This window comes from Vidua chalybeata, chromosome 16 (genome assembly GCF_026979565.1).
Source record: "Vidua chalybeata isolate OUT-0048 chromosome 16, bVidCha1 merged haplotype, whole genome shotgun sequence".
Lineage (NCBI taxonomy): Eukaryota > Metazoa > Chordata > Aves > Passeriformes > Viduidae > Vidua > Vidua chalybeata.
This window is the reverse complement of record NC_071545.1, coordinates 15574652-15592489: the sequence shown is the minus strand read 5'-3', so window position 1 is coordinate 15592489 and position 17838 is coordinate 15574652. Positions and strand designations below refer to the sequence as shown.

Genomic DNA, 17838 nt, shown 5'->3' with positions numbered 1-17838 from the left:
GCAGGGCGTGTGTGTGTGCATGCAGCGCGTGCATGGGCGTGCATGCGTGCGGTGGGGGGCAGCGGGGGGCACCCGGGTGGCACACGCGTGCCATCGCTCCCCCCACACCCGCTCCAGCGCCGCTGGCACGCCGTGTGCCCAAGGCACAGCCCACCCTCCCCACGCTGGCGTCCCCGTGGCCCCTGCGCTCCTGTCCGGGTGCGCGGGCACCCCAAAGCACTCACGGCCCTGTGCCGGGCGGGGCTGGCAGCGCAGTGCCACGGCTCTGTGCCACGGGCTCAGGGACCCTCCGCCGGCCACAGCCTCCTGCAGGGCCCAGCTCTGACCAGGTCGTGGCTGCACACGTGGAGCTGGAAAGGGGCTGCGGCTCTGGGGGCTTTCCCAGGGGATGCTCTCGGGGCTGGCTCAGCGCAGGCAGAGCCCAGCTGAACCCTGGGGACCATCCCCGGGACACAGGCAGGTGACAAATGCTGCAGGGCTGCGCGTCAGGAGCGCCCAGGGGCAGGGGGCTTGCAGGGGTGCAGTCCTCGATGGCTGGGGCCAGGAGTCTTTGCACATGCCCTGGTGGCAGCGGCTAAGGAGGTTGTGTTGGGGGGCACTGGGTGGCCGTGCTGGCTCTGGGGACAAAGGAGCACTTCTTTTCCCTGGGGCTTTCTCTCCTGGTGGGGTCGCACGGAGCTGCACAAGCCCAGGCTCCTCTTGGTGTGACCGTGGCATGTGCAGCTCAGGGATGTCCCAGTCTGATTCAGTGGGGCCGTTTGTCCCCTGCTGTGCTCCTTCCATGACTTTATCACCTTGTACCACCTGTCCCCTGCTACGGTTGGTGCTGTTGGAGTGAGCAGCTCCATGAACAGAACTGGCCTGGCTGGCAGTGGGGTGACAATGTCCCACAGCTGGTGGCAGGGTGGCAGTACCCCATGGCTGGCAATGAGGTGGTAACACCCCATGGTTGGTGGCAGGGTGGCAGTGCCCCACGGCTGGCAGGACAGTGGCGGAGCCGTGGTGCAGCCGTGGCAGCACTGCCCTTGTAGTGCTGTTGTCCATCTCATCTGATGCTGTTTCCCCCCCTGCACTCGGAGCTGGGTGTCCCTGGTTCAAGTGGGACCTGGCAGAGGCGGCCAGCACAGTGAGCTGGTGAGGAGCCAGCACAGTGAGCTGGTGAGGAGCCGTGCCCTGGGGTGACGCTCAAGCTGTGCCCCAGAGGAGGGCCAGGTCCTCTCATCCACTGCTGCGTCCCCTGTGTGTCACCAGGGTTCCAGCACCGCGTGCCTGGTCCTGCATGGCCCCTGTGTCCCTGCAGATGGGTGCAGGCCAGCACTGCCTGGGACTGGGGACAGTGTGGTGGAGACCTGGGTCCCACTGCTTGGGTTTGCCCAGCTCCCGTTGCTCCATGCACTGGATCATGTCCCCATCCTGTCCTGTGAAGGGATGACACAGTCCCTGTCCCTTGTCCAGGGCACTGGAACACCCCACTGTGGGTCTGTCCCTGGCTGGCAGTGAGGAGGGGATGCTCTGCACGACAGGGCCCAGGGCTGGTCACTGTCACCTCCGCCAGCTTGGGGTGGGACAGGGCCCTAGGATGGCTCTGGCATCCCTGGGCACGGACACAGCCGGGGTCCCCACACCTTCCCTGTGGGGCTGTTCCCACGTGCAGCAGCGCCAGACCCGGGGCCGTGGTCACCTCGTGCGAGCCCGAGCGCAGAGCCACGCGCCTGACGGCCACTCTCTCTGCTCTGCCACCAAGGGTCCCGCGGGGCCGACATGAGCCCGTCCCACCTGTCACCGTCGCAGGGCGGATCGGCCGCGCCAGCCCCCGCCGAGGAGATCTGGGTGCTGCGGAAACCCTTCGCAGGTACGGCGAGCCGCGAGCGGCCAGGCCGCGGAGCACGAGCCAGGACGCGGCGGTGGCTCCAGTGGGGCACGGCCACACCGCGGGGCTCAGAGCCCTGACAGCCTCTCCTCTGTGTGCAGGTGGTGACCGCAGCAGCCTGGGCAGCACGGGCAGCGTGGCCTCTGCGCGCAGCTCGGGGAGCGGGCAGAGCGCGGGCAGCGGGGCGCACGCCCTGCACGCCGGCTCCGAAGGTGTCAAGGTAAGGCGAGCCCCGAGGTGGCCGTGCCAGCTGCTGTTGGCTGCAGTCCTGCAGTGTTTGCTGCCTGCCCTGAGCTCAGCTGGCGCTTGACCGGGTGCTGCGTGGTTTCATTGATACCCTGTGTGCCACCAGCTACGCACCGACAGCAGCCACCAGTGTGTCCCCTCCACCGGGCCCCTGAGTGCTGCCTGGGTCTGGGCTCAGCCCCTGCAAAACGTTCGGAGCTGCTGTGCCACGTCTCTGCTGCCACTCGCAGGGGCCTCTGCACTGCCCTGCCCTGCACACACTGCTGACACTGGCGCGGCACACTGCCACCAATGCATTGCTGCCACCAGCATGGCACACTGCCACCAGTGCACTGCTGCCACCAACATGGCACACTGCCACCAGTGCACTGCTGCCACCAACATGGCACACTGCCACCAATGCATTGCTGCCACCGGCCCGGCACACTGCAACCAGCACCCTGCACTGCTGCCACTGGCATGGCACACTGCCACCAGTGCACTGCTGCCACCAACATGGCACACTGCCACCAATGCATTGCTGCCACCGGCCCGGCACACTGCAACCAGCACCCTGCACTGCTGCCACTGGCATGGCACACTGCCACCAGCGCACTGCGGCCACCAGCACCGCACACCGCACTGCACCCTGCCCTGACACCGCTGCCCCAACAGCCCTGCACTGCCCCTGGGCTGTCCCGTTCCCTGGCAATGGCACCTGCCAGCCCACTGACCCCAGCACCCACCAGCCCACGTCCCCTGGCACCCTGCCTGCCATGCCCACGTACTGCCCCTGAGCCACACCATGCCGCCAGCCAGGGGGGCTCGGTCTTGTGGGCACAGGGGACCCCACAGCCCGTGCCGGCAGCCTGGTCTCGCATGTGCCAGGCTGGCTTTGGGGTGCGGCGCTGCCGTGGGCTCCTGCTGCCGGCAAAGCACCATCTGCCGCTCCCGTTCTCCCCGCTGCCGCCGAAATCTGCTGCAACCCTCCCTGCCCACCCTCGCCCGAGCTGGCAGCACCCGCAGCACCCGCAGCACCCACGGTACCCGCGACACCCGCGACACGCACCCCCCGGGCCCCTCCGCCCGCCTCACTCCTGCCTGCTCTCCCCCTTTCCCGGGGTGTTTTTCAGCTGCTGGCAACGGTCCTTTCCCAGAAGGCTTCTGCGCAAGAGTCTGCCGTGGGCGATGGGCCGGCCAAGGCGCAGGACATCCCCGCAGGTGCGTGCTGCGGCCGCCCGGCTGCCGGAGCAGGAGGAGCCCTGGCCGTGCCGTGGATCCAGGGATTTGTCTTTTTTTTTATTGCCACGGCACCCGTCGCCAGAAGAAAAACGTGTGGGTAAAAAATGACTCTCTCGCCTTTCGGCTGCTGCCAGGCCTTCTCCTGCCTCGGTTAGTGGGGGCCCGTGGGGGGGCGGGGGGGCGGCGTGGGGCGGGCAGGGGGGGCACCGCTGCTCCCCGGCCCCTTCCCTTCCCTGGCCCCCCCGCCAGCCCTGCTGGAGCCCGAGCGGGGTTCCCCCCCCCAGCCACCGCCGTCTGGGGGGCTGCGGGGAGCACGGCCACGCCACGGGGGTGCCCACGCCACGGGAGTGGCACGTGCCCGGGAATCGGGGGGACAGACGGGAGATGCACACGTGGGGGTGGGCGAGGGGGGGATGCCCAGAGCTGCCCGGGCCGCGGGGAGGGAGGAGGCAGCGGGCAGAGAGACCTGGGGAGGGGGGGATGCGCTCAGGGGAGGGGGTGCGCACATGGAGGGGGGCGCAGACGTTGCTAGGGAGAGGGGGAAACATGCTGGAGCGATGCAGACGCAAGTGGGAGATGCAGACGTGAGGGAGATGCACACGGCAGAGGGATGCACATGTGAGGAGGATGCCCACGCGAGAGGGATGCAGATGCCCGAAGGATGCACACGCAGGGAGGATGCACACACGCACACACGCACACACGCACACACACACACACACACGGAAGATGCAGTTGCTGGTGGGGGGGAAGGGGCTTCTCTTGTCCATCCTGATCAGAAACATGAGGGAAAAATTTCAGGGCAGCCTTCCTTACCCTGGAGGGAGAGCACCAAGGTGAGCCCAAGGGATGAACAGCTCGTGCAAGGCCAGAGGAGCAGGGCCAGAGGGTTTTGGGCAGAGGGAGCGCTCTGGCTGCTGCCTGGGCACCGGGGACACTCGCTCTGGAGGACAGGTCTGGCTGAGTCGCACTGCTCGGGGCCGTGCTGGGTGCAGCAGCTCGCCTGCCCCTCCCCGAGGAGCAGCACCCTGTCCAGGGCACCGCGGGTGCTCCGGGCTGCTGTGCTGGGGTGGGTGTCACCCTCCTGTGCCTCCCTTGGCCCTGCCAACCTCGGGGGCCGAGGGCAGGGCTTGGCTCTCCCTTCCACTTGGCCAGAGCCCGGGGCCGGGCAGCCGCGCCGCGCTGACCGCTGCCCCTCCGGCAGGTTCGTCGCGGTCGCAGAGCGTGGCCAGCTCCCCCTACGCCCCCCAGCCCCCCAGCGAGCCCCAGCTGAAGAAAATGGAGCTGCCCTCAGAGGGGAAGGTGAGCGGGGAGCACTGTGTGCCGTGGGGAGCGGGTGGTGGGGACAGCCTGGGGGACATGGGCAGGAGTGGCGGGTCCCCATCCCCAGAGCTTCCCCCATCCATCTGTCCCCTCTCACCCCAGAGCTCGGAGGCCGTGTACCAGTGGCTCTGCAAGTTCCAGCTGCAGCTCTACGCGCCCAACTTCATCAACGCCGGCTACGACATCACCACCATCAGCCGGATGACGCCGGAGGTGGGGCCGGGGGCGGTGGGAGGGAGGCACGGCCGGAGCAGGGCGGCACTGACCCCCCCTCTCTGCCCCAGGACCTCACGGCCATCGGGGTCACCAAGCCGGGGCACAGGAAGAAGATCGCCTCCGAGATCAACAACCTCAACATCCCCGAGTGGCTGCCCGAGTACAAACCGGTGAGGGCTGTGCAGGGCCAGGGGGACAGAAGCCACATCCATGGTGGCAATGAGTCCCCCCCTCTCTTCCAGGGAGGGGTGGTACTGGACTAGGGTGGGAGATGGCTCCATGGTCCCAGAGCTGCCCATGTTCCCTCCTGGCAGCTCCCCAGGACCATCAGGATGATGCCAGCAATCATCCATGTGCATGTGGCACTGTGACACCCCTCCTGTCCCAATGTCTGGGCACAGTGAGAGGTTCCCATGGGAATAGGGCTGGCAATAGCCCAGGATGCTTGTGGGGCACAGGGACAGGAGAGTCCCCTGGGGCTGTGATCCCCCAGCAAGATGGGATCTCCGTGGCTGCTGGGGTGCCTGGGGTGGCGGGGCCAGACCCTGCTGCCAGCTGGTGCTGAGCCGTGCCCCGCACCCCACCCCAGGCCAACCTGGCGCTGTGGCTCTCCATGATCGGCCTGTCCCAGTACTACAAGGTGCTGGTGGAGAACGGCTACGAGAACATCGACTTCATCACCGACATCACCTGGGAGGACCTGCAGGAGATCGGCATCACCAAGCTGGGTAAGGCCCCGCGCGCGGCGCTGGCTGCGGTGGCCTTGGCCGTGACACTGATGGCATGTGCCGCCCACAGGCCACCAGAAGAAGCTGATGCTGGCGGTGAAGAAGCTGGCGGAGCTGCAGCGCGCCGAGCTGGGCAAGTACGAGCCGGGCACGCTCAAGAGGAAGGCGTCGGGGCCGAGCCCAGAGGTGCTGGCCATCGAGTCGCCCCCGCCAGAGCCGCCTGAGTGCCAGTCGCCCAAGATGACCACCTTCCAGGACAGCGACCTCAGCAGCGAGCTGCAGGTGGCCATGACGGGAGAAGGCCCCGAGGAGCCCCCCGAGAAGGCGACGAACCCCGCGGCCCCCGGTTACCGCTCGCCGCCGGGGCTGGGCGGCCGCGCCCGCCTGATGAGCAGCTCGCAGGAGCTGCTGGGGGACGGCCCGCGGGGCCCCCCCGCCGCCACCATCTCCAAGAGCCAGGAGTACCTGGCGGAGGGGAGCGGGGAGAGCCCCCCTGCGCCGCCCAAGGAGAGCCGCCCGCCCCGGCACGGCCACCCCGTGAAGCGCGCCAGCGTGCCCCCGGTGCCCGGCAAGCCCCGGCAGCCCTTCCCGGCCTCCGCCGGGCAGCTGACGCCGCCGCAGACCCCCGGCAAGGCACGACCCTCGTCCCCACAAGGCCCGGCGGCTCCTCACGCCACCGCCAAGGTGAAGCCCACCCCGCAGCTGCTGCCGCCCGGCGAGCGCCCGGCATCGCCCCGCTCCCTGCCCCAGTCGCCCACGCACCGCGGCTTCGCCTACGTCCTGCCGCAGCCCGCCGAGGGCGAGGCGGCGCCGCCGGGGGTGCCCGTCCTGCCCGTCTCGGTGCCCGTGCTGTGCCTGCCGCCGGCGGGCGAGGGCGAGGAGGAGCCGGGCAGGCCGAAGAAGCGGGCGCACAGCCTGAACCGCTACGCCGCCTCCGACAGCGAGCAGGAGCGGGACGAGCTGCTGGTGCCGGACGCGGGGCCCTACGCCACCGTCCAGCGCCGCGTGGGCCGCAGCCACTCGGTGCGGGCACCCGCCGGCGGCGACAAGAACGTCAACCGCAGCCAGTCCTTCGCCGTCCGCCCCAAGAAGAAGGGACCCCCGCCGCCCCCTCCCAAGCGCTCCAGCTCTGCCATCTCCAGCGCCGGCATGGCCGAGGACTTCCCCAAGGAGGGTGAGGGCGAGGCGGCCGTCGGAGCCCCGAGCGCCGAGGGCGAGGGCCGCCGGGAGCAGCGGCGGGCGAGCGACCTGGGCGGCAGCGTGGACACGGGCAGCGCCGGCAGCGTGCGCAGCATCGCGGCCATGCTGGAGATGTCCTCCATCGGCGGCGGGGCCCGCGCGCTGGCGCTGCAGAAGCCACACGTGGCAGCCGGGCCGGGGCCGGCGCCGGCCAAGGCGCCCGAGGGCTACTACCTACAGCCCGGCCCGCCGCCGGGCAGCCCCGACCGCGCCCGCGTGGCCACCGTCCTGGCCACCGTCAAGCATAAGGAGGCCATCGGGCTGGACGGGGAGGTGGTGAACCGGCGCCGGACCATCAGCGGCCCCGTCACCGGGCTGGTGGCAGCCGCCCGCCGCGAGCGCGCCGACAGCGTGCGGTCGGAGGCGGCCGCCGACGGCCCCGGCGAGCGGCTGCGGGTGGAACGCGGCGGCTCCCCCGACGGCATCCCCTTCGCCGAGGACGGCACGCTCACCATCAAGCAGCGGCCGCGGCCCCTGGGGCCGGCCCGCGGGGAGACGGGCGAGGGGCTCTCCCCGGCTCACCGTCACGGGGATCTGGGCAAGGTGGAGGCCAGCGCCACGCTCAAGCGGCGGATCCGGGCCAGGCAGAGCCAGCAGGACGGCGTCCGCTTCGTCCTCACCGAGTCCGACACCGTCAAGCGCCGGCCCAAAGCCAAGGACAAGGAGCCGGCGCTGGAGCCGGCCACGCTCGCCGTGTACCAGAACGGCACCGGCACCGTGAAGCGGCGGCCGGCCTCGGAGCTGAGCGGGGCTGAGCCGCCGCCCACCCCGCCGCCCGCCATCCGCCCCGACGGCCCCGAGTTCGTCCCGCCGCCCGCCGAGCCCAAGAAGCCCTTCAAGCCGCCGGTGTCCCCCAAGCCTGTGCTGACGCAGCCGCCTCAGAAGATGCCTGGGCCGCCAGTGCCCGTCCCCAAAAAGGTGCCCATCCCAAGCCCCGGTAGCCCAGGTAGGTGCCCCGCCAGCCCCCTGCGACGGGCGCTCCGCGGGGCGGACGCCGGGGGTCCCAGCCGGCCCCGCCGCCCTCCTGCCCCTCTCCCTTCTCTCCGCAGAGGTGAAGCGGGTCCACGGCACGCCGCCCCCGGTGTCCCCCAAGCCCACGCCGCCCCCCACGGCGCCCAAGCCCCCCAAGCCCCACGCCGCCATCCAGTCGGTGAGCGCCAGCTCCACGCCGGCCCCGTCGCCAGCCCGGCAGCTGAGCCCCGCGGCCAAGCCCTCCAGCACCCCGCCCTCGCTCTGCTCCAGCCCTGCCAAGCCCCTGTCGCCCGGCGCGCAGCCCCAGCAGGTGCCGGTGAAGCCGCCGCGCTCCACCATCGCCAGCCCGTCCGTCGACAGTGCCGGCCCCGAGCTGGCGCAGCAGAAGCTGGAGGAGACGAGCGCGTCCCTGGCCGCCGCGCTGCAGGCGGTGGAGGAGAAGATCAAGCAGGAGGACAGTCAGGCGGCAGAGTAAGGGGGTGCAGGGGTGCGTGCTGGGCCCCGGGGAGGCTGTGAGGCCACTCGGTGCCACCGAGCACAGGGGTGGCAGATGGCAGGTGCCATAAGGGCCCTGCACAGGGGGTCAGGCTGTGACACCACGGTGGGAGTGGGATGGTGCTGGGGGACACTGCTGGAGCATCAGGGGACCCTGGCTGGAACCGCCCTGGGGAGGTGACACTGAAGGACATCTTGCTGGAGCAGCATGGGCAGGGGGACCTAGGCACGTGGTCTTGGAGAGGGGACACTGGGGACATGGAGCCAGAACACTGTGCCGTGGCACTGGGGACACGGTGCTGGGCACCGCAGAGGGGCAGGAGGGCCGTGCCATGGGGCAGAGCGGGCTGTGCCGTGCCCCCGTCCCTGCCCCTGCCTGCCCTCACCCGTCTCTGTCGCTCCCCAGCTCGGCCGTGGAGTCGAAGAGCACCGTGAGCATCCTGGACGACATCGGCAGCATGTTCGACGACCTGGCGGACCAGCTGGATGCCATGCTGGAGTGAGGGGCGCCAGGGCCCCGAGAACCTCAGGGCTTACGTGGGCACAAGGGCACAACGATCCACGACCCCCCGGCCCCGCCGCCCTCCCCCCGTCCCCTTTGTACAGCCGTCCCCTCCCGGACATCCCGTCCCTCGGGGTTTGCACAAAGAAGAAGATACCTCAGGATTGTGCTCACGGACTCGGCGCCGGCTCCGGCAGGACTCCCTTTTGCAGAAGCAAAAAAAAAAAACAAAAACAAAAACAAAAACAAAAACAACAAAAACCACAGAAATAAAACCCAACAGAAGAAACAAAGCAACACGCTCCGGACCGAACCGCGGCCGGGGCTCCGGGGGGCTCCCGACGGACCCGTCCGGTGGCCGCCCGCGCCCTGCCAGCCCCGGCGCCGCGGGTCACCGCCACCCGAATGTAGCACAAGCCCTGCCCGGCGCGGTGGCTCCGCCAGCCGCGTGTCACCGGTGGCGTTTGCTGGTGGCGGGGCCGGGCGGGCAAACGCACTTGGGTTTCTTTGCTCCGTTTTTAATTTTGATTTTTAAACTTTGTTTTCTTTCTCGGTCGGCGTTGGCGGGGGCGGGCAAGGCTGGCGGTGGCCCTGGGGGCAGCGGGACGTGCCCCTGCCCGGCCCCTCCCCGCCTGGGGACAGGACGGTGATAAGCTATAAAAAAAAAAGTATTAATTTATTGGAGGGGAAAAAAAAAAAAAAAAAAAAAAGATATAAAGCAGATTTCCCCCAACCCCAAAATAATAAAAAAGAAATAAACTTTAACAAATATATATTTAAAAGATTTAAAAATATTAGCAATTATATATAAAGCAGTTTAAAAGAAATCAAGAGAAAACTGGATTTTAGCTTGAGAAAAAACTATTAGATTATACTAAGCTGTGTGTCTTGTGGCAAACTCATTCTAAGAGTAGCACAATATTTACCTTTTCTCTGGGTGGAAGGTACGTGCGAGCGGTTCTGGTCGGGTTTTCCGTTGGGATTCAGTGTCGCGTCTTTCTTTTTCCACCGTTACGAACTCAAAGGATGTGCCTTGTTTTATGGAGGTTTTTGTTAATTCTTACACTGGAGGTGTTTCATTTCTTTTGGAGTGTCTTCAGCGTTTGGTTCAGTTCCTTTTTATTGCTTTTGTCGTCGGTCTCTGTCTGGGTGCGTGTGGGTGTGCGTGGGTGTGCACGCGGGGTGCGTGTGCCCGGTGCGTCCCGCGGGACGCGCCGCTGTATATTCCTGTACAAACTGGAGTTGGAGTCTGGTTCAGTCGCTTGAGTCCTGATGAATGCATTTTTTGCTTGTGGTTTCCAAACAAAAGTGTTGCTGTTCCTTTCTTCCTCTCGAGACGTGGAGTGGTCTCTGCCTCCTTCCCTCTTCCCTCCCTGCCCTGTCTCCCCCGTCTCTCCCGTTGTGGTCGCTGATCCAGATGTGTTTGGCACAACTTTGAAATTTCTTTTGAAAAAAAAAAAAAAAAACCAACAAAACACACAAAAAAAAAAGACTTTAAAAATAATTTAAAAAAATAAATCACCCGCCTGAAAATATCTGTTGAAAAGAAAAAAAAATATGTATCTACAAAAAAAAAAAATCCATAAAGTTCTACATGATGGATATATACATATATATATTTTTTATGATTAAGTTATGGACTCTGTATCGTATCCCATCTGTCCAGCTCTGCATCTTGGTGCTGCTCCCTGCTCTTCTGTGCTTAGATTTCACTTCTACTCGTCTTTATTCTTCCTATTCTGAATTGTAGATGGCTCGTGGTGCTGTGAAGACGTTTGCTCCTATACCAAGTCTGGCAACAAATATTTAAATAAAAATAAAAAAAATAAAACCCCTGCCGGCCTGCCACCACTGTTTGTGTCCCCAAGCCCTCCCGAGTCCTCGTGGCGTGTTGGGTGTTTGTGCTGCACGGTCTGAGGGCACCCCTGGGTGCCTCTGTGGGGTGCTGGGGCCTGGCTGGGACCTGTCCCCCGTGGAGTGTAGGGCCCAGGCACTTCAATTTTCAATTTTCACCCCACGGGGCCAGTGCTGGCTGCTGGCTCCCAGCAATAACTCACACCGGGCAGGAACAACTCTTTCTGCTTTTATTGTCAATGAAGAAATAATCAAATCTATATTACAATCTTAAAAACAGTAGAAAATGTGAGTAAAAATGCAACGGAGGCTTTTTGTCTTTAATGTGGAGACCATTATTACAGGGTGGTGAACAATGGGCTTGTGGAACTTGATTTGAGAACTAGCTGTGGCATAAAAATCGTACCTGGCTACTCAAGGAAACACCTCTTCCCAGATGGATCGGCCCGGCGCCTTGGCAGTAAAATTAAATACTAGAGACAGAAAGGGGTCGGGTGCCCACCCAGGGTACGGCCTAAAGCTCAGTCCTGCCAAGGACAGGGGCCCAGCCTGTCCCCACCAGGACACATGGATCTGTCCAGTCCTGGCGCTGGCCAAGGGCTGCGCTCGCCTGGCCCCGAGCCCCAGTGTCCCCCCAGCCCCAGCCTGGGGGTGTCCCCAGCTGGGGGGGCACAGGCAGAGGAGGGCACTGGCACTGGAACAGCTTCCTCTTTTCCAACCATCTGGGGCAGATCTGAGGGAACACCTGGAGCATCCGTGGGGCAGAGCCGTCCGGAGAGCCGCCGGCCGAGGGGCAGCAGCAGCAGGCAGTGGTCGGTGCAGGAGCTGCAGCAGTCGTTTCAGTGGTGTGGTCACCCACAGGCCGATGGAAGGGAGAGTTTTTGGTCTTTCAGTGTGCAGGACTCGTGTGACGCTCTTGTTAGCACGTCCAGACCTGCGGACAGACAACGGCACCGCAGGCAGTGACTCCTGAGCAGCTCTGTGGGCTTCTCCTCATCCCCACGGAACTTCCCTCTGCACTGCCAGCATCACAACATTGTCAGGAGGGAAACCTCCTGCCCATGGGGAACCATCCCCTTGTTTCAAAGAATCCCAGAATTACTGAGGTTGGAAATGACCTCCAAGATCATTGAATCCAACCTATGACTGATGCCTACCTTGTCACCCAGCCCAGAGCACCGAGTGCCACATCCAGTCATTTCCTGGACACCTCCAGGGATGAGGACTCCACCACCTCCCTGGACAGCCCCTTCCTTAGCAACCCGTTCCATGAAGAAATTCTTCCTGACGTCCAACCTGAACCTCCCCTGGCCCAGTTTGAGGTTATGTCCTCTTGTCTGGTCACTTGTTCCCTGGCAGCAGAGCTCTACCCTCACCTGGCTCCAGCCTGGTGTCACTTTGACTCCTAACTCATTTAACGGACGATTCCAGCACTGGATGAGCCCAAACCACGCAGGACAAGCCTGAGCAAACCCACCTTTACAGTGCTGTCCACGGCGCCGGAGAAGAGGCGGCCGCGGGACACGGCCAGGGCGGTGACACTGCCCTGGTGGCGCAGCAGGGTCTGGGTGCAGATCATGTTGTCCATGCTCCACACCTGCGGGGACACGGGGAGCGTGAGCCGAGCACGGCGCGGAGCACCGGGAGGGACGGGGATGCGGCGTGTCACGGGTGACACGGGTGACACACGGAGGCCCCGTGACACGCAGGGCTGGGGATCCCCCCCGCCCTTCCCTCGGGCCGTCCCAGACTCCGCGTCCCGCACACGCACCCTGAGCGAGCGGTCGTAGGACGCGCTGAAGACTTTGGTTTGATCGGGCGTGGAGATGACGGCGAGGGCGTAGACTGTCCCCACGTGCCCGGTCAGCGTGCGGACCTGCTCCTTGGTCTCGATATCCCAGACCTGCGGGGCACAGCCGGGCTTGGGCACTGCGCTGAGGCCACCCAGCTCCCCTCTGAGAGCTGTTCCTGCCCCTACGCAGAGTGCCAGGTGGGTGCTGTGCCCGAGGGGACAGCCAGAGGCAGGTGCTGTGCCCAAGGGGACAGCCAGAGGCAGGTGCTGTGCCCAAGGGGACAGCCAGAGCCAGGTGCTGTGCCCAAGGGACAGCCAGAGGCAGGTGCTGTGCCCAAGGGGACAGCCAGAGCCAGGTGCTGTGCCCGAGGGGACTGCCAGAGCCAGGTGCTGTGCCCAAGGGACTGCCAGAGGCAGGTGCTGTGCCCAAAGGGTCAGCCAGAGGCAGGTGCTGTGCCTGAGGGACAGCCAGAGGCAGGTGCTGTGCCTGAGGGACAGCCAGAGGCAGGTGCTGTGCCCGAGGGACAGCCCAAGCCAGGTGCTGTGCCAAAGGGTCAGCCAGAACCAGGTGCTGTGCCCGAGGGGACAGCCAGAGGCAGGTGCCATGCCCAAAGGGACAGCCAGAGGCAGGTGCTGTGCCTGAGGGACAGCCAGAGGCAGGTGCTGTGCCTGAGGGACAGCCAGAGCCAGGTGCTGTGCCCGAGGGACAGCCAGAGCCAGGTGCTGTGCCCAAGGGTCAGCCAGAACCAGGTGCTGTGCCCAAGGGTCAGCCAGAGGCAGGTGCTGTGCCCAAGGGACAGCCAGAGGCAGGTGCTGTGCCCAAGGGTCAGCCAGAGGCAGGTGCTGTGCCCGAGGGACAGCCAGAGGCAGGTGCCCACCCCCAGGCCCCTGTCCCCACTCCCAAGCCCAGCAGCCCATCCCAGCTGATCCATACGTGGATGAGGTTCTCGTAGGTGCCGCACACGATGTGGTGGTTGGTCACGGCGATGGAGTACACGCTGCCTCCCGACGTCTGCAGCACGTGCACACACTCCAGGTTCCGGATGTCCCAGATCTGAGAGAGATCGAGCAGAGGCAGGATGAGACCCTTCTCCACAGGGGAGATCCCTTGCAGCCATTCTGCCATGCACAGAGTCAGCCTGGCTCCCCGTGTACCCAGATCACACCTTTAGGGACAAACCTATCCAGCTGGGAATGTCCAGCACTGAAGAGCAAATCCCTGGTATCTTATTTAGCTGCCCAGCTTTAAACACTCAGGTTGGGAACGTTGTGTGGAGACTTCACACCCTTTGTGTGAGACTGCACACATGTGTACACACAGCCCAGTCCCTGATAGAACTAAAAACCAGTGCAGACCAAATAAGAGATTCATTAACACTGAGAAGGGCAACTTCCAATTTTCCTGTGTCCCCCAGACAGTTCACCCCTGAGAGGTGACCTATTCATCAAAACCTGAGCCAGCACAGAGGAGGGAGGGCACTGGGAACCCTGACACGGATTTATGGTAACTCTGCAGCCAGCCAGTGACCTTCCCCTGTTATCAGCAGGAGTGTCAGTGCAGATAAGGCTGCGGCAGCCACGAGGCGCCGTGGCTGAGGCCCAGTTTGTCCCAGTGAGCCTCCCCAGCAGCTCCCGAGGCCCAGCCTGAGGAGATGGAATCAGCACAGGAAAACCCCATGTGTCAGCAGTGCTCTCACATCCCTGCAGCTGCCTCTGGTGCTGCTGCCCCAGTGCAGAGCACAGAGAGGAACGGGGAGAGGGGGCTCAGGGTGTCACCAGTGCCAGCGCCCCACCTTGATGGTCTGGTAAGATCCACTGTAGAGATAGTTCTGGGAAGCCACCAGTGCTCGAACCCAGTGGTTGAGACCTGTCAGCTCCTTCTTCAGCTTGAGCTCAGTACCCACAATATCCCACACCTGTGGAAAGCAAGGACACACACACACACAGGGAGGAATCTCAGTGGGGCTGGGCAGGACACGGACAGCAGTGCCCACCCTCCCTGCCCACCCACCCTCACAGCTCTTCTGGGGATCCTTGTGCCAGCTCTCCTGCCTGATGGGAACTGCCTGATCCCACTGACTTGCTGATAAAACCCAGCAACTGCTGAGGAAGCACATTCCCTGAGGGAGCCAGCCCAGAGCCTCCATTACTGCTGGCAGAGACCCTTCCCTAGCAGAGCCACGGGCTGCAAAATGTACACCACAGCTGCAGCACGGAGCTGCCCTGCACTTCCACTCCCACAAAGCTCCTCTCCCACCCCTGGCACACAGGGACTGGCAGATCTCACTCCCCCACTCACTCTGAGCCTGCCTGGCTCACTGGCAGGAAGTGGCCAGGGATGACAAACCCAAAAGGCCCCAAATTCTCCTTCTGCTCTGTGGCTGCTCCAGCCTTGAGCTGTCTCCAGAGCTGAACCACTCCAGGCCCCAGATAAAGAAAAGAGCACAGTCCTCTTACAGATGGACGGGCCCATAAGCTGTCTCACCAGGAGCTGGAAGCAGAACCACGGGAATCTAGCCAAGGCTTTAAAGGGCAGCCTGAAAAGCTGCTCCTGATTTCTGCATGTTTTAGGTAGGGAATGCAGACTCAAGATCCTTTGGAGGTGGTTTCAAAACAGACAGCTTGAATCTCCAGCCAGTTCTGGAGCCCAGACACAATTCCCAATGCTCTGGGCAGGTCTGTTGGGGGCCTGAGGACACACATGCTCAGGAACTGCCAGGATACTCCAGCTGCACCTCAGGTTTACAGAGCTGGAAGAAATATAGTGCTTTTGCAGCCAGAGAACAGCTTTCCCTTGAGCACAGAGCATGGGCTAAACCTCTGCAGGGCTGGCTGTGCTGTGGCTCAGGAGACCTTGGCAACAAGGTCACCTACAGGTCAAAATGCCACTTCCTTCCTCTTTGGACACGTCTGCCTGAGAGTTTGTACTCCTGGTCCCCAAGCAGCCCCAGAGGAGCCCTGGAGCTGCACCTTGATGGCTTTGAGGGAGCCACTGAAGAGCATGTTGTGTGAGGAGACCAAAGTGCAAACAGGATTGTCGTGTGCTCGGATCGTGTTCACCTTCTGCAGGTTTTGAATATCCCAGACCTGCAAACAAGAATCATGGAATGGTTTAGGTGGGAACAGCCCTCTGAGATCAAGTCCAGCACTGTCAAGCCCACCAAAGCAGAGCACCCATGAGGGGCTAGGCTGGCCACCCTGCCCCAGCCCAGAGCACCAGCCCCCTGCCCCCAGGCAGGAGCTGCAAGGAGGAAATCCAGTCTGTAGGAAAGCCCCAAGCCTGTTGCATTGCTCTGGGGAATGTTTTTTCCACCCCCAGAGACCCCTGTAGCTGTAACCATGTTAGTTTAACCCTTCCTTCCTTTCTGGACCCAATTGGCTGGGAGCCAATTGTCCTTTCCTGAACAGGAGGGTAGAAAAGGCCATGCTCTTCCATTGTTCACTCTCTTTCCCTCTTCCTCCTATGGAATAAATGTCTTGGACCACATCAGGGGGTTAGAGCCTCTTTTGGAATCTTTTGCCTTAACCCTGTAATATTTCCCCCAAAGCTCTCTCAGATCTGGGCTAGCCTTGTAACTCCAGAGGGTTGGGGGGGGTAAGTATTAACACAAGCCCACCCCAGGAGTGGATCCAGCACAGGAGGGTTATGAGCCCCCCACCCTGGCACGGGAGGGGCAGTCCCCCTGTGGTGTGCCCCCGGGGGTACTCACGATGATGGTGCAGTCAGCAGAGCCACTGTACAGCTTGTTCCTGCAACGACAGCGGGACACAAAGCCATGGCAGGGGCCCACCCAGCTCCTCCCCGGCACTGGGGGGACAGGAGCTGCACCCCCACGGCAGCTCGCCCACCCAGAGCAGGCCCAGTTCCTGTGGGAGGCCAGGCTGGAGTGGAGCAGGGAGCCAAGCAGCCTGCTGGTGACCAGGGGAGGGAACCAGGACACAGGGGAGACCACAGAGACACACTCTTTGTCCCATTTTTCCACAGCAAAGAGGCAAAATACGCCTCTCGTGCCTCATCTGGCACACGCAGGGCAGAGCATGGGAATTGTGAGGGCATGCTCAGGGGCCCCGGGGCTGTCCCCACTCTCCCCAGGGACAGGTGTCCCTCCTCACTCACCCCTGGATGCAGAGAGCCAGCACAATTCCATCATGACCCTCCAGGGTCTTTTGGCACTTGTATGTGGTACAGGTATCCCACACCTAGCAGAAAACACGAGGCAGAGGCTGGAGCCTGGGCAGGATGTCAGCACCCAGAGGAGGAAACTGGGGCACTGCCTGTCACCTGGGCACTGCCTGTCACCTGGGCACTGCCCGTCACCTGGGCACTGTCACCTGGGCACTGCCTGTCACCTGGGCACTGCCTGTCACCTGGGCACTGCCTGCCAGTCCCCAGGCCTGGAAGCTTGGCTAGCAAAGGGAATGGACTGCAGAGGGTCAGGCTGAAGCTAACAAGACACAGGCCAGCAGCTGAGACAAAGGAGCAGCTCTCAGGCTCCTGCTTTAGCACTTCCCACCCCATCCCAGGGCTCCAGTGGCACAGCACAGCTTCCTCTGCCACTGCAAAGGCTTTTTCCCTGAGCACACACTCTCTCAAGTGGGAATGTGGCACCCAGAGCAGCCAGGACAGGAGAGAAATCTGCTTTCCTTCCCTAATGTACAGCAATATCCACTTCCTGCCATGTGGCTCTAAAACCAAGGAAACCAAAGCTCTGCTCCTGGCAGGGTTAGTTGTGGCAGCCCATGGGGGTCCCCAGCCTGGCCAGCAGCCACCAGCAGCCACCACGGTGACACTGGGAAGGGCTGTTGAGGCTGCACTGGGGCAGGGCTGTCAGTTTGAGTTACTGCAAACAGGACAAAGAAAAACGAACATGCCATAAAACAGGGAAAGGACGCACTGGATCAGGGACAAATGTTTTGTTTAAAGATGACTTTTTATAACAAAGGAACATCAAATCAGAAGCTGAAATAGTCCTGAATACCCGAAATGCCACATAAAGCAAAACCAGCAGCTGCAGGAATGAGATTCTAATCAGGGCTTTGCAAAGATCTCTGTCTCTCAATTTCACCAGCACATAATGTTTCCTTGCAGAGAATTTTGTCCAACTATAATCACAAAGAATCATTTGATTCTTTGGAGAAAACTTTAGGAAGTGACATCTTCCCACCCCACAAGTGAACTCAGCTTCTGTTCCACGTGCAAATGCAGAAGGTGCATGGAAGAGGGAAGCTCTTACCTTAATGGTTTTGTCTGAGGAGCCACTGAAGAGCAAGTCTCCTATGGAGTACACACACAAACACCACACGGGGCCCTGGTGGCCCACAAAGGTGCCCTTGCACTTGAAGATCTGCTGAGGATCATAGGCTGCGGAAAGGAGAGGCA

At 62.9% G+C, this 17838-nt stretch overlaps 2 protein-coding genes across 4 annotated transcripts in view; one reads left to right on the top strand and one right to left on the bottom strand.

Moving 5' to 3' along the window:
- The window catches only part of CASKIN1 (CASK interacting protein 1), a 29293-nt gene extending 18647 nt beyond the window's left edge, over positions 1 to 10646 (top strand). The window contains exons 11-20 of the mRNA XM_053957641.1: positions 1745 to 1852; positions 1972 to 2090; positions 3229 to 3316; positions 4542 to 4639; positions 4763 to 4873; positions 4945 to 5046; positions 5466 to 5604; positions 5675 to 7789; positions 7893 to 8286; positions 8717 to 10646. Of these exons, the coding sequence (XP_053813616.1) occupies positions 1745 to 1852; positions 1972 to 2090; positions 3229 to 3316; positions 4542 to 4639; positions 4763 to 4873; positions 4945 to 5046; positions 5466 to 5604; positions 5675 to 7789; positions 7893 to 8286; positions 8717 to 8813 (3371 nt within the window). The 3' untranslated portion in view covers positions 8814 to 10646. The remainder of the gene's footprint in view (positions 1 to 1744; positions 1853 to 1971; positions 2091 to 3228; positions 3317 to 4541; positions 4640 to 4762; positions 4874 to 4944; positions 5047 to 5465; positions 5605 to 5674; positions 7790 to 7892; positions 8287 to 8716) is intronic.
- A 236-nt stretch (positions 10647 to 10882) lies between these two features.
- The window catches only part of TRAF7 (TNF receptor associated factor 7), a 31189-nt gene continuing 24233 nt past the window's right edge, over positions 10883 to 17838 (bottom strand). For all 3 annotated transcript variants that reach the window (XM_053957660.1, XM_053957662.1, XM_053957661.1), the window contains 9 exons: positions 17693 to 17820; positions 16576 to 16658; positions 16169 to 16208; positions 15429 to 15545; positions 14252 to 14374; positions 13393 to 13512; positions 12438 to 12569; positions 12144 to 12263; positions 10883 to 11600 (listed from right to left, as the gene is read on the bottom strand). In XM_053957660.1, coding sequence (XP_053813635.1) covers positions 11586 to 11600; positions 12144 to 12263; positions 12438 to 12569; positions 13393 to 13512; positions 14252 to 14374; positions 15429 to 15545; positions 16169 to 16208; positions 16576 to 16658; positions 17693 to 17820 — 878 coding nt within the window. In that variant the 3' untranslated portion in view covers positions 10883 to 11585. The remainder of the gene's footprint in view (positions 11601 to 12143; positions 12264 to 12437; positions 12570 to 13392; positions 13513 to 14251; positions 14375 to 15428; positions 15546 to 16168; positions 16209 to 16575; positions 16659 to 17692; positions 17821 to 17838) is intronic.